Here is a 15,231-nt window from a genome sequence, read left to right as displayed (position 1 = left end):
CTTGCAGAGGACCCAGGTTCCGTTCCCAGCACCCACATGGCAGCTAACAACTGTCCATAACTCTAGTTCTAGGGAAATTCAATGTCCTCTTCTGACCTCCACAGGCATAACACAACACAGGTGTGTTAACATACATACAGGCAATATACTCATACACATAAAAATAATTTTCAAAATAAACTAAATAAATTAGAAACGGATTCCAATTATTGAAATGATTCATTCAAAAATAACTTTCTGGGGCAGGAGAGATGGCTCAGCAGTTATGAGCACTAGCTGCTCTTGCAGAGGAACTTTGGGTCGATTTCCAGCACCCACATTGCAGTTAATAGTTGTTCTATAACTCTAGTTTCAGGGGATCTGACATCCTCTTCTGACTTTTGTAGGCATTGCGTGCCCAAATGTACTTACATACATGCACACAAAGCAGTCATACACATACGCAAATAAATAAATAAATTTAAAAAAATATTTCTAGGCCAGGGAGATGACTCTGAGTAATTGCACCTGAGATGAGTAATTGCACCTGCTGGCAATTCTGATGACATGAGTTTGATTCCCAGAACCCACAACTCCTGGAAAGTTGTCGTCTGACCTCTACATTTGTGTGCATGCGCGCATGCACACACACACACACACACACACACACACACACACACACACATTTAATTTTTTTCTTAAAGTTTGAGAATTCTTGCTCTAGGTATGTTTTCCCTAAAATTAAATTTTTTGTTACATTTAGTTATTTTAGGGGGTCACAGTTGCGAGGGGCAGTGCTCTGAGCCACAGCACTTGTGGAGGTCAGAGAACAATTTGAAGATGTTGGTTTTCCTACCATGTGGCTTCCGAGGATAAACTTGTCAGGCTTTGCAGCAGGTGCCTCTCCTAATTGAGCCATCTTTCTGGCTCCTGTTTTCTTCAAGGTTAATTGATGATGGATCTTGTAACCCCACCCCCATATAACATTCAGTCTCTTAGCAGAAATATCATTTGTATAATGTTGTTTGGGGAACTGTGTTAAATCGTGTGAAACGTTAATCGTTGGTTAATCATGTTATTCTTTCTCTAAAATCGTCGCTTTATCCTTTTACTATTTTGCATCTTTCTATTTTTGTCCCAAACTATTTGGAACATGTAGACATAAATAAATCATGAAGACTTATTTAGAAGAAAACCATAATTAAAACGTGAAATATATTTATTAATTTTGATACTCTAGGTTGGCTCCTTGGAACAAGCTATGCTTGATGCCCTTGTAATGGATAGAGTTTCATTTGTAAAACTTCTTATTGAAAATGGAGTAAGCATGCATAAATTCCTCACCATTCCCAGGCTGGAAGAACTTTACAACACTGTAAGTCTGATAAAATTCTTTGTTTTCTGTTTCACTTGACCATCTTTTCTTTACCTGAAAATGTACATTCCTGCTAATAGAGGCTCTAATCTCTGGACTTGTATAAGGGGAAAAAATGCAGCCATTCTTAGTGTGGGGTGGTTGTATAGCAGTCTAAACTGCTTTTCTGTTTTAAAAGCCCTTTCCATTCAACATAGCTGTGTAGAAAAGTGATGTTGACTTGCTAACTCATCTTTTCCTTTCACTTACACCTTTTAAAAGTATAGAATCAACTTCTAGTTAGAGAATGATGTTGTTTTTTTGGTTTTTGTTTTTTTTTGTTTTTGTTTTGGTTTTAGTTTTTTGGTTTTGTTTTGTTTTTTCTGTCTTTTTGAAACAGGGTCTTCGTGTAGCCCCAGCTGTCCTGGAACTCACTGTGTAGACCAGGCTGGCCTTGAACTCAGAGATATCTGCCTGCCTCTGCTGGGACTAAAGGCATGCACCACCATGCCCAGCTGAGAATGATGTTTTATTTTGTGTTCTGACTTCTTTGTGGATTTCTGTTCGTTTTATGTTTTGAAACAGGGTGTCACTATGTAATCCTGGCGGCCTGGAACTTACGTTGTAGACCAGGCTAGCCTTGAATTCACGTTGGTCCTTCTGCCTCAACCTCAAGTTCTGGAGCATATATCACCACACCCAGTTTGACTGCTTTGTTTAATGGAAAACTTTTACGTTATCTTTCCTCCTTTTTCTTTTTACTTTCATGGTTGTTGACCTTATGGAATCCTTTTAGTTTGCTGTTTTCCATTTTTCTTGTAAAAAGCTTATAAAAACCTTTCTCATTTCATTTCATAGTTTATAACACTGCCACTGGAGAGAGTAAATACATCTTAGGGGTTTTCTGTGGCTCTAGTTTGAATTTAATTGAGCTTTGCTTCAAGGCACACTGGCCAAATCCAAGTTCTTTGACTGACTTCTCTTCAGAAACTATGTATGTCCACTAATTCATCAGTTTCTACTTACCTCTTTGAGACCGAGATTCCCTGTAGCCCCACCTGACCTGAAACTCCTGTACTAGTCTGGCCTTGAACTTAGGAAGATCTGTCTCCCTTTGCCTCCTGAATACTAGAATTAAAGCCTTGTGCCACCATGCCCCGTGATAGCCACATTTTAGTCCCACCTTCCTTTCTTTCCCTTCCTTCCTTCCTTCCTTCCTCCCTTCCTTCCTTCCTTCCTCCCTTCCTTCCTTCCTTCCTCCCTTCCTTCCTTCCTTCCTCCCTTCCTTCCTTCCTTCCTTTCTTTCTTTCTTTCTTTCTTTCTTTCTTTCTTTCTTTCTTGACCTTTTTATTCCATTTTCCCAACCACAAACATTGGATATATTGACTATATCATCTGCCATTTTCTAAAAATACAAGCTTTTGCTGGACATGATGGCTCATGCCATTAATCCCAGCATCCAGGAGGCAAGGCAAGTGGATCTCTGGTTTCAAAGACAACCTGGTCTACATACTAAGTTCCAGTGAGGCCCTGACTCAAAAAAAAGAAAGATTTTGTTTTTAATTATGTGTATATATATATGTGTCTGTTCGTGGGTATGTACACATGATTGCAGGTACCTGTTAAAGGCCAGAGGTATCGGTTCTCCCAGGAGCTGGAGTTATAGGTGGTTGCAGGAAATTGAACTTAGGTCCTCTGAGAGTGCTCTTAACCACTGTGCCATCTCTCCAGCCCCAAATACAAGCTTTTTTAAAAAACATTTGTTACTATGTTGATGCTCGTTCTGTTTTTCTTCTATCTAGTCTTCATTTATTGAAATTTTATTCATTGTTTAAAGCAGATTAAATATTGTGCCACTACTTCCAAGAAACCTATATGAATAGTGAAAACTTTGTCTTCCTCCGGGGATTATAAGCTTTTGAAAGAAGCTTTATCTTTATTTTCACCTATTTTATCCCCTAATAATACCTAGAATAGTTACACTGGATCTTGTTTATGTTCTGTCTCCAGTTAATGGTTGTAAAAACTAAAAGAATTACTCATTGCTAGGTTTTACTCATTGATAGGTTTCTCCCTGAATGTAAAACAAATATAAATTAGAAAAAAAAATGATCCTATTAGCAAAGCAAGTTTTTAGATTTTGTTCTAGAATCTCCTTGTAAATTCTGTAAGTGGCAAAAAAAGGAAGTTGTTTATTTTGAACAAAAATAATAGTTTGCTTTTTTCTCTCCCTAAAGAAACAAGGTCCAACTAATCCAATGCTATTGCATCTTGTTCGAGATGTTAAACAGGTAAGAAATTTGTTGTAGAAAAAATATTATAGTCATTAACACTTTACCCCCTGCCCCGCACTTAAGCATATTTTTAAAATAGCAATTCAACTGAGAGTTTTTTTGTACAAGATAAAATACTGTCTTTGCTTTTACTGTATCTAAATCAAGAGAAAGCACAGCTTTTGGAATTAAGACCAACTCCCTAAGCTTCTAGTCGTGTAAGATGGGATGTGATATGTTGTGTGGCGTTCATTGGTCCACAAGAGGATGATTGTTGATAGCATGTGTCTTCTTTCTCTCAGAAATTTCCAACCTAGAAATTTGTCTCTACTTAAAGGTTATTGAATAAGAAAATTGAGTGATATATACTAAGTAGTGATCTTCATGGCTGGAAAAAAAAAAAACGCCCTCTGCTCTCTTTAGAATTTGGTATCAGTGGTGACTGGACCCCTCCCCATGGTCATTCTGTAGGATCTAACTCATATAGTGCTTCTCTTTTTCTCCTGTTGGGATCTTTGTGAATTAATAGTTTTAAACTTTTGTCATCATTTGTGGAGCCATTTAAATAATTGGTATCAAATACAGGTTATAGCCCTAAATGAAAGGATGTTCGTAGTTTTTTTTTTTTTTTTTTTTTTTTTTTTTTTTTTTTTTTGGTCTTTTTGAGACAGGGTCTCCCTGTAGCTCCAGCTGGCCTGGAACTCACTATGTAGACCAGGCTGGCCTTGAACTCAAAGAGATCTGCCTGCCTCTGCCTCCAGAGTGCTGGGAGTAAGGGCTTGTGCCCCCATACCTAGCTGCTCATAGTAATTTAAATGTTTTAAAACATCTAAATTTTCGTGTTGTATGGGTGTACTATTAATAAACAAAAAATTTTAAGTAAAATGTTATTTTTGTGGTTTGTGATTTATCTGATATCATTAATATCATAAGAAGAACTTAGACTTTAAAAACTTAGACTTAAAATAATTGGCTGAGTTTTATACCAGCTCTTCTTTTTCTTTTTCTTTTTGGTCTTTTTTGAGACACCTGTAGCCCCAGGTGTCATGGAACTTACTATGTAAACTGGGCTGGCCTGGAACTCAGAGATCCACCTGCCTTTGCCTCCCCAGTGCTGGAACTAAAGGCGTGTACCACCATGCCTGGCAGGAGGTTTTCTTTGTGGCTTTACTCTGGTATATTACACATACTATAAAATGTACCCACTAAAAATGTGTACCTCATTGACTGCTATTTTCAGAGTTATGGACACATTGTCCTAATCTTAAATGGAAATAAATATAGTTATATACATATTAGAGAGTTCAAAGATGAAAACAATATATTAAAATTCAGATATAGTCAAGAAAATTGGAGGAATGATCGTGATGCAAGAACAGAACTAGTTAAATGACAATCATCTGATAGATTGTCTTTGATGTTATTTGAGGAAATCAATAATTTTAAAATTCTAGAAGGTGCAAGTTTTCCAAACTCATAATGGCTTATATTTAAAAAATTTTTTGCAAGTTGATTTATTGCCCTATGAAAATAAAGTTGCAAGTGGTAGTTAAATCCTGGACAAGGATATAAAAACCTATGTGGTGCATTCCTGCGCCTCCACTCAGTCCTCCTCAGGTCTGCTCGGTGTGCCATGGATGGCATCATCCCAGACATAGCAGTTGGTACAAAGCAGGGATCCGACGAACTCTTCTCCACATGCATCAGCAACGGCCCCTTCATCATGAGTGGCAGCACGGCCTCAGCAGCCAATGGAAATGACAGCAAGAAGTTCAAAAAGGACAGCAGGAGTGCGGGTGTCCCCTCCAGAATCATTCACGTGTGCAAGCTGCCTAGCAATGTGACGGAGGGCGAGGTCATCTCCCTGGGGCTGCCTTTCGGGAAGGCGACTAACCTGCTCATGCTGAAGGGCAAGAACCAGGCCTTCATTGAGATGGGCACAGAGGAGGCGGCCAACACCACAGTCAGCTACTACACCTCAGTGTCTCCTGTGCTGCAAGGTCAGCCCATCTACATCCAGTTCTCCAACCATAAGGAGCTCAAGACCGACAGCTTCCCGAACCAGGCACACTGAAGGCAGTAAACTCTGTACAGTCGGGAAATCTGGCCCTGGCTGCCTCCGCCGCGGCTGTGGATGCTGGATGGCAGTGGCGAGCCAGAGCCCTGTGCTCAGGATCATTGTGGAGAACCTCTTCTACCCCATGACCCTGGACATGCTGCACCAGATCTTTTCCAAGTTCGGCACTGTGCTCAAGATAATCATCTTCACCAAAAACAGCTAGTTCTGGGCACTGCTGCAGTACACCGACCCTGTGAGCGCCCAGCATGCCAAGCTGTCTCTGGATGGGCAGAACATCTATAATGCCAGCTGCATGCTGCACATTGACCTCTCAGAGCTCACCAGCCTCAATGTCAAGTACAACAATGACAAGAGCCGCGACTGCATGTGCCCAGACCTGCCCTCGGGGTCAGCCATCCCTTATTGGACCAGACCAAGGCCGCAGCCTTTGGTGTGCCTGGTATAATGTCAGCCTCTCCGTATGCAGGAGCCGGGTTCCCTCCCACCTTTGCCATCCCCCAGGCCGCAGGCCTTTCTGTCCCTAATGTCCATACCTGGCTTGCCCTGCTGGCCATACCATCTGCAGCAGGCCACATCACCATCCCAGGCCTGGCAGGAGCCTTGAACTCTATTCTGCTGGTCAGCAACCTGAACCCCAAGAGAGTCACACCCCAAAGCCTCTTTATTCTCTTTGGTGTCTATGGTGAAGTGCAGCGGGTGAAGATCCTGTTCAACAAGAAAGAATGCACTAGTGCAGATGGCAGCCAGGCGCAGCTGGCTATGAGCCACCTGAATGTCACAAACTACATGAGAAGCAGGTGTACATCACACTGTCCAAGCACCAGAGTATGCAGCTGCTGCGGTAGGGCCAGGACCAAGGACTACAGCAGCTCCCCTCTACACTGCTTCAAGAAGCCTGGCTCCAAGAACTTCCAGAACATCTTCCCACCCATCTTCAGCTACCCTGCACCTCTCCAACATCCTACCTTCTGTGTCTGAGGATGACCTGAAGAACCTCTTCTCCAGCAATGGAGGTGCCGTCAAAGGTTTCAAATTCTTCCAAAAAGACCGCAAGATGGTGCTGATCCAGATGGGCTCCATGAAGGAGACAGTGCAGGCACCGATTGAGCTGTACAACCATGACCTCATCGAGAACCACCACCTGCACTTGTCCTTCTCCAAGTCTACCATCTAGTCCGCACTCTATGACGCCACCCAATTGTAGCTGAAGTGACCTTACACACCAGAGATTTTATTTTTTTAAAGAGAGATCAGTTTACCTGTTTTTAAAAAAATTAAATCTAGCCTACCTCACCATAGCAACAGCTTGGGCCACTGTGGCCCAGATAGGCCGGTGCCATGCCTTGAGGGGCCCAGGCGTGAGGCTGTGGCGCCCCAGAACACCTCCACCTCCGCCTTCAGTGTCCTGCTGCAGCCTCCCCACCCCAAAATCAAATGATGTGATTCTCCTTCTGGCCGTGCTCAGCTGCATCCTTCATATTAGACCTGTGTGGTCAGATGCCTGTGCCTAGAGCAGTTGACCAGATGACCTAATCTTTCCATTTACATGCAAGAGATACGGTTTTAAGTAACTTTTTATAGCCAATATGACTTTTGTTAAAAGATAATTAGAGGGGCTGGAGAGATGGCTCAGTGGTTAAGAACACTGACTGTTCTTGCAGAAGACCCGGGTTTGAATCCCAGCACCCACATGGCGGCTAACAACTCTCCGCCACTCCAGTTCCAGGGGATCCAACAGCCTCTTCTGTCATCCATGGGCATTGCATAACATGGGTACACTTAACCTACATGTAGGCAATACATGCATACACATAAAATAAAAGTAATAAAATATTTTTAAAAATATTTTAGAGTACCTCTGGGCTAGTTTTGAAAACATAATTAACAAATAATTACTTTTCTAATAAAATGCAATTTTTGGTGATTTATATGTATTACTATAGTTTATAGTCTCTGTATGAAATACTGGGAAATAGAAAAAAATCAGGTATCTTCCTGCTTTAGGTTATACTTTTGACTCAGACCACAAAATGTCAGAATCTCCTCATCTCACAAAAGAAGCAAGCCATTCCTTTCTCATGTAAAGATAACAGCAGCCCAACCACTTAAAAACAAATAATCGTTTCTTAATTTGGAGAGTGGGGCTTACATTCTTAGCCATGGCATGACAATACTGAGTAATATTTCACTGTCTGTTCAATATTTTTTATTTCCAGGGTAATCTCCCTCCAGGATACAAGATCACTCTAATTGATATCGGACTCGTGATTGAATATCTTATGGGAGGAACCTACAGATGCACATACACAAGAAAACGCTTTCGATTAATTTATAATAGTCTTGGTGGAAATAATCGAGTACGTGCAGTTTGAGGGGATAATTCATATTTTGCATTTTAAATGTTAAGAATTACTTACAGGAGTCTGGTATAATGGGAGTGTGCCTGTAATCCCAGCATTGGGAGTCAGGGACCAAAAAAAAAAAAAAATCACTGTATGTTTCTAACCAGCTTGATGTACGTAATGAGTTCTGTGTCAGCCAAGGCTACATTGTGAAACCTTGTCTCAAAAAAAAAAAAAAAAAGAATAACTAAAACACTAAAAAGAGTTATGGGGCTGGAAGTAGTTCCAGGGTAGAATAATTCCCTAGTTTGCATAGCTATATTAGACTGGTGACAGTAATACTGTCTTTAATATGACATTTCAAATAAAAGTAATTAAAAATATTTTATAGGTTGGGTATGGTAGCAAACACTTGTAGTCCCAGCTCCTTGGGTGGCTGAGTGAGAACAATGACTTGAACCTTTAAACTTAATTAAGATCAGACTTGGCAGCATAGAGACTCCCATTACAGAAAGAAGGGAGAGAGACCATAAGCTGAGACTTGAATGAACGCAGTCATTATCTTGCACATGTGATCCTGGAGAGATGAAAGCAAGAGCTTCTCAAGTCCAAGGTTAGCCTGGGTCACATGTGAGATAGATGTTTCAAAAGAAAAAGGGCAAAAAAATTAAAGTCCCAAACCGGTCATTTTTATACATAGACAAACATTTGAATACATATATAAATTGTCTTGGATTTTTAAAATAACATGTCAGCATATTTAAGTGTGTAAATGATAATAAGCTCTCATTTTCAGAGGTCTGGTCGAAATACCTCCAGCAGTACTCCTCAGTTGCGAAAGAGTCATGAAACTTTTGGCAATAGAGCAGATAAAAAGGAAAAAATGAGACATAATCATTTCATTAAAACAGCCCAGCCCTACAGACCAAAGGTATGTTTATTTATTCTTTAAATAAAATAGATTTATTTAGCTTTTTAATATCATATCCTTTTAGGTTTTTTGTTTTTTGGTTTTTTTTGTTGTTGTTGTTGTTGTTTTCTTTTACTAATTACTTGGTATTAAGTAAAAACTTTGATTTACTGAGAATTATCTTTTGGTTTGAAATATTTCATAGCTTTGGCTCTTCATTTTCCCTTCCCATTCCCAGAGATACTCATTAAGGATCTATGAGTTTTTCATAGTATGTTCTGAAAATAGATTTATTTATTTATTTATTGGTTTTTGCTAGTCTGTAACTCACTTTGATCCACGTGCCTCTTCCTCCCGAGTGCTGAGATTAAAGGTATATTCCAACATGGCTGGCCTTAGATTTTTTTTTTTTAATTAAAAAAAAATTTTTTATGTGGTTGAGTGTTTTGCCTGCATGTATATAAGTGTACCTTGTCCTTACAGTGTTCACAGAGGCTAGAAGAGTGGGTTGGATCCCCTGTAAATGGAGTTACAGGTAGTTGCGAGCTGCCGTGTGGGTGCTGGGAACCAAACCCAGGTCCTCTACGAGAACAGTCAGTACTCTTAATCACTGAGCTGTTTTTCCAGCCCCAATTCTTTAATTTTTTTAGTGATTTAGTTTTATTACATATTTGTAACAAACGAATTGCCCTCAAAAAGTATGTACAATAAAATCTACTTTATCAGATATTAGTTGAAGTATTATGCCTTTGCCAGTCTTCAAAAACTTATGCTACAAATACTTTTGTTGATTTATAAATAAGGTTTATAAAATTTGCTTCATTATAGTCATGTGAAGTTGAGTGAAGGATATTCAATAAAAAATTTTCAGTAATGTGATTATCATTTATTTTTACTATGGTTACTGTTATAAGGTGCTTGACATCAGATCCAAGACCCTTTGTGTTCTAGGCAAGCTCTGTACCACAGAGCTATAGTCCCAGCCTTCCATATGACCTTATTGTAATGAGTCTTACAGCATTTGCTTTCCTTTGAAGATTGATACAACTATGGAAGAAGGAAAAAAGAAAAGAACCAAAGATGAAATTGTAGATATTGATGACCCAGAAACCAAGCGCTTTCCTTATCCACTTAATGAATTGTTAATTTGGGCTTGCCTTATGAAGAGGCAGGTCATGGCCCGTTTTTTATGGCAACATGGTGAAGAATCAATGGCTAAAGCTTTAGTTGCCTGTAAGATCTATCGTTCAATGGCATATGAAGCAAAGCAGAGTGACCTGGTAGATGACACTTCAGAAGAACTGAAACAATATTCCAAGTAAGTGATATTTTAAAAATGTGAAATAGTGTTTGAGTAGTGTTACAGCGCTATGTCCTTTAACAGTAATGGGTGGTAAACTTTATTAATAATAACTAAGACAAAGTTCTTTTTTTTTTTTTTTTTATTGTCTTTTTGAGACAGGGTCTCCCTGTGGCCCCAGCTGTCCTGGAACTCATTATGTAGACCAGGCTGGCCTTGAATTCACAGAGATCCACCTGCCTCTGCCTCCCAAGTGTTGGGACTACAGGCGTGTGCCACCGTGCCCGGCTTGACAAAATTATTCTTAATGCACTAGGTATTAGAATTTGGGAAGACTACTTTCTGCTGTTTGGTTTGTTTTTGTTTCCAATTACAGAATTAAACATTTCAAAAAGAAAAGAGGATAATGAAGTTAGGCTAATAAGTATACATAATAGCCATTAGGTTAAGAACTCCATTTGGAATGGAAAAGAAAGGACCTGAAATTTGAGCTGTGTTCTAAGGAAATAGGAGGACATTTGGATGATGGAATCACAAGTACTGAAGAATAAAGTAGTTGATGAGTTTACAGTTTACTCAGGGAAATATTGTTCATATTAATCTGGAAAGATAATTTGAGGAAGTTTTGTACAGGATACATAAACCTCCCTGTCCCCAAACAGGCTGTCTTTGGAAGAAAATAACTCTTATGATTGCTTAGTAGGAATTCAAGGAATTTATGGTCGTTAGTCTCTAGCCACAATTTTCCTATTTTCATGTTGGAAATACAATGTAGAGAAAAATTTGAGTAAAATGCTGTATCATTGTTAATTTTGGTTCCCTGTAAGAGTATTTAGTTTTATTTATAAGACTAGGGAAACACCTACTGAAAAATACAATTCCAGGTCGGTCGGGCGCGGTGGTACACGCCTTTAGTCCAAGCACTCAGGAGACAGAGGCAGGTCTGTGAGTTCAAGGCCAGCCTGGTCTACATAGTGAGTTTCAGGCCTGCCGGGGCTACAGGGAGACCCTGCCCTCCTCCCACCACAACCCCCCAAAAAAAGACTAGGAGAAAAATGCTCTGGGTTCACCTAGTCACACTTAGATTTAATACAACATATTTTAGTATTTTGTGATTTTTCTCGTAGATCAAGATATCAGGGCATAGAGCTACTGTCATTCTAGTGCTTCACAATTCTATTTAGTGTGTGTGAAAATAGTCTAAGTTTACTTGGTTAAAATTGCATTTTCTGTGCTAAAAGTGTAGATAAATTCAGTAATAGAGGGTTTTTAAATTTTTTATTACATTTTATTTTTTCATTTTTGTTGGGGAATGGAGTACTAGAGTCTCTATCTAGCGTGCCGTGCTGTTTATTAATCTGAGTATACTTTGGCTTTTTTTTTTTAAGTGATTTTGGCCAACTGGCAGTTGAATTACTGGAACAATCCTTCAGACAAGATGAAACCATGGCTATGAAATTGCTCACTTATGAACTGAAAAACTGGAGTAATTCAACTTGTCTTAAGCTAGCAGTTTCTTCAAGACTTAGACCTTTTGTAGCCCACACTTGTACACAGATGTTGTTATCTGATATGTGGATGGGACGATTGAATATGAGAAAAAATTCCTGGTATAAGGTATATCTTAAAAATCGTTAGATTTAAGGTACAAAAAATAAATGAATTTAAAGTGTATGATTAGATACAAAGTATAGATGAATTTTTCTAATATACATAGTAAAACAACTTGATTTGTGAGAATGACAGTGGGGATAAGGAAACAAGTGATTGGAATGAACAGCATTTCATCCGAAGTGGTATATAATGTACTCTTTTAAATGTATACCTGTTCTTTACTATTGAGTATTAAATGTATGTTCCTCTCTGAGCCAAAAGTATGAAGGCAATAAATGGGGGGTATTGACATTTATAGCCCTAAGTAGCCATGTAGAGTTATTGGTTTTCTTAAGGATTATTCCTAAATTCGATAATTCCATACTTATCTACTAAATTTTTGTGTTACTTTCAGATACTTGAAATATATTAGAAATATGTATCTGTGTGCCTAGTTGATAGTAACAGTATATCCATATGTCCAGAGTTTAAGGTTCAGAATTTGGATACAATGGCTGGTCCTTTCAGCTTTGTCATCATGAGAGATACTTCTTTAAACTGCTCTTTTCGTTCTCTTTTACATCTTTTTTTTGAGGTGGGGGTCTTTTTGGGACAGGGTCTCCCTGTAGCCCCAACTGGCCTGGAACTCACTATGTAGACCAGGCTGGCCTTGAACTCACAGAGATCCACCTGCCTCTGCCTCCCGAGTGCTGGGATTAAAGGCGTGCACCACCATGCCTGCCTCTTTTACATCTTTTAATAAAATACAAAAATTAGAAGGCAGAAGTCAGGCTAAATAATGGTGAAGGAATAAGTAACAGAAAGATCTTATACAGTAGTTTCTTCACACTTTAAGATTTTTAACTTGGGGCTGGAGAGATGGCTCAGCAGTTAAGAGCACTGGCTGCTCTTGCAGAGGACCTGGGTTCAGTTCCCAGCATCCACATGGCAGCCAACAGCTGTCCATAACTCCAGTTCCAGGCGATCCGATGCCCTCTTCTGACCTCCTCGAGTACTGCATGGCATGGGTACACTTACATAACATGTAGGCAGTATGCTCATACACATAAAATAACATTAATTAATTAAAAGATTTTTTTAGCTTTGTCTAGTTTTAGAAATAAACGTTTTGTTTAGAGAGATTTTAGAAAACACTTCAGTAATGTAACCTGATTTTATTTCAAGAACAGGTCTATAATGATTATTAAATCTATGTTGTCGTTATAATACTAAAATGATACAGTATATAAATAAAAATGATTTTTTTATTTTTCATACACTTCTACAGTTTTATTATTGTTAAAGGTGATTGATTTTAATATGCAAACTTTTTTATGTTTCTAAAATTTTCAGGTCATACTAAGCATTTTAGTTCCACCTGCCATATTAATGTTAGAATATAAAACCAAGGCTGAAATGTCCCATATCCCACAATCTCAAGATGCTCATCAGATGACTATGGAAGACAGTGAGAATAATTTTCAAAACATAGCAGATGAGATACCCATGGTAAGGCTGAAAGATTTCATAATAAATATGTTTGTTATGAATAAATACAAATTACACACACTTATGTTTTTAATTTTAGGAAGTGTTTAAAGAAGTAAGGATTTTGGACAGTAGTGAAGGGAAGAATGAAATGGAGATACATATAAAATCAAAAAAGCTTCCAATCACACGAAAGTTTTATGCCTTTTATCATGCGCCAATCGTAAAATTCTGGTTTAACACGGTATGTTTTTAGATTACATGCATCATTTGGTTTGGTGGAGGGGAGGGTTATTTGTTTTTAGGAAGAACATATTTTTTTTTAAAAATAATGCTTTTTTAGGGAATCTTTAGTCTTCATATAACTTTGATCACTGAAAATACATTTATTAAAGGAGCACTAAATTTGGCTTATTTTTCATCCAGGTTGTCAGTATCTAGAAAGATAAACACCACGTTGTAGTTAGAAATAAAATTTTATTAAATCACATGGTGAGCATAGGCATTTATAGTGGGTAACAAATGTAAATTGTCTATTAAAATAAAGTCTGGAAGGTAGCTCAGTGATAGAGCTACATGCTTAGCCTGTGCAAAGCCCTACATTCAATCTCTAGTACTGGAGGTGGAGAAAGTCTTCAAAAGTAATTCCAAAGCCAATGACATGGTTTAATGTGTATGTCAGGTACTTGCTGTGCAAGCCTCACAACCCCAGTAGTTTGATCTCTGGAACCTACATAAAGGTGGAAGGAGAAAACCAAGTCCTCTGACTTCCACATGCATACTGTGGCACATGCACACCTCATATCATATACACACAGTAATAATAAGTAATACTGAAAGATTAACCCAAAGAAACTGTTTTAGGGTTTTGCAGGTAGCATACAGAAGTTTAGAAATAGATCTGCTTGCTGTGTAGTCCAGGTGACTCAGCGTGGTTTTATTTAATCATGTGCTTCATTACTGACTACATTGGCTTTTTCTCTTGGTTTTTGGAAAAAAATGGATTTTACTGGTGGAATAAAGAAAATATAAGTCCATAGGAGAATATATTCATATGTTGAAATGTAATTTTTATTCATCATTTAGTTATCTTCACCAGGGGTTGGGGGTGCTAGAAACATCTAGTTGGCTACTTCGTTGATGTCATTCTCTAGGGTTGAGCATGCCTTAAGACGTGAAAGTAGCTCCTACTTTAAACCACGGCCTGTGTCTGCGTAAATGAGTTTGGTTTATTTGAGAGACAAAATTTCATGTAGCCCAAGCTGATTTTGAACTTGCTTTCTAGCTGAGGTTGTCCTTGAACACCTGACCCTCTTTGCCTCTACCTCCCAAGTAGTGGGCTTAGATATATGTATCACCATGTCTGGCTTGAGTGAATCAGTTTTTATTCCCTTACCAGGAAAACAAAGTGCTTTTGTTTTTTCTGTTATTTTGGTCAGTATTAAACATTTGCCAGTTTGTAAATGGTTTCATGCTGGGATGAATATGGGATTTGTTCATGCCTTACTAACCTGAGATGAATTTATTGTATTTGTTTCTGTATCTGAAATTTTCTTGTTCCTCAATTCTAGATGTGGATAATGCAATCTCAGTTAGTTGATCCCCAGATTTTGTACCACTAATGGAAATCATGAAGATTTCTTAGATTTGCATTTGAGTGCTTAAAAATGATCAGCCCAGCCTGGGCGTGGTGGCATACACCTTTAATCCCAGCACTTGGGAGGCATAGGCAGGAAGATCTTTGTGAAATCAAGGCCTGTCTGTCTACATAGCAAGTTCCAGGTCAGCTGGGGCTACAGAGAGACCCTGGGGGGAGATGGGGAACTAATTCAGGTGACCACCAGAATATTTAACTGCATTTTATTTCCCTAGCCAACCATCATTCAAATTAGTTTTTCTGTGTCATGAAAAT

At 38.7% G+C, this 15,231-nt stretch overlaps 1 protein-coding gene and 1 pseudogene across 4 annotated transcripts in view; both read left to right on the top strand.

Annotated features, from left to right (window-relative positions):
* Trpm7 (transient receptor potential cation channel subfamily M member 7) overlaps positions 1-15,231 on the top strand; it is a 119,699-nt gene that overhangs the window by 60,332 nt on the left and 44,136 nt on the right. For all 3 annotated transcript variants that reach the window (XM_008831805.2, XM_029562957.1, XM_008831807.2), the window contains 8 exons: positions 1,220-1,354; positions 3,571-3,624; positions 7,903-8,043; positions 8,825-8,959; positions 9,976-10,256; positions 11,627-11,855; positions 13,185-13,340; positions 13,420-13,563. In XM_008831805.2, coding sequence (XP_008830027.1) covers positions 1,220-1,354; positions 3,571-3,624; positions 7,903-8,043; positions 8,825-8,959; positions 9,976-10,256; positions 11,627-11,855; positions 13,185-13,340; positions 13,420-13,563 — 1,275 coding nt within the window. The remainder of the gene's footprint in view (positions 1-1,219; positions 1,355-3,570; positions 3,625-7,902; positions 8,044-8,824; positions 8,960-9,975; positions 10,257-11,626; positions 11,856-13,184; positions 13,341-13,419; positions 13,564-15,231) is intronic.
* On the top strand, positions 5,205-7,344 carry LOC103733048 (annotated as a pseudogene). The gene has a single exon (XR_001872419.2). The product of XR_001872419.2 is annotated as a polypyrimidine tract-binding protein 1 pseudogene (transcript).

Source organism: Nannospalax galili, unplaced genomic scaffold, assembly GCF_000622305.1.
Source record: "Nannospalax galili isolate Female #2095 unplaced genomic scaffold, S.galili_v1.0 scaffold735, whole genome shotgun sequence".
NCBI lineage: Eukaryota > Metazoa > Chordata > Mammalia > Rodentia > Spalacidae > Nannospalax > Nannospalax galili.
Note: the sequence above shows the minus strand (reverse complement) of the source record. Positions and strands in the feature narration are given on the sequence as shown.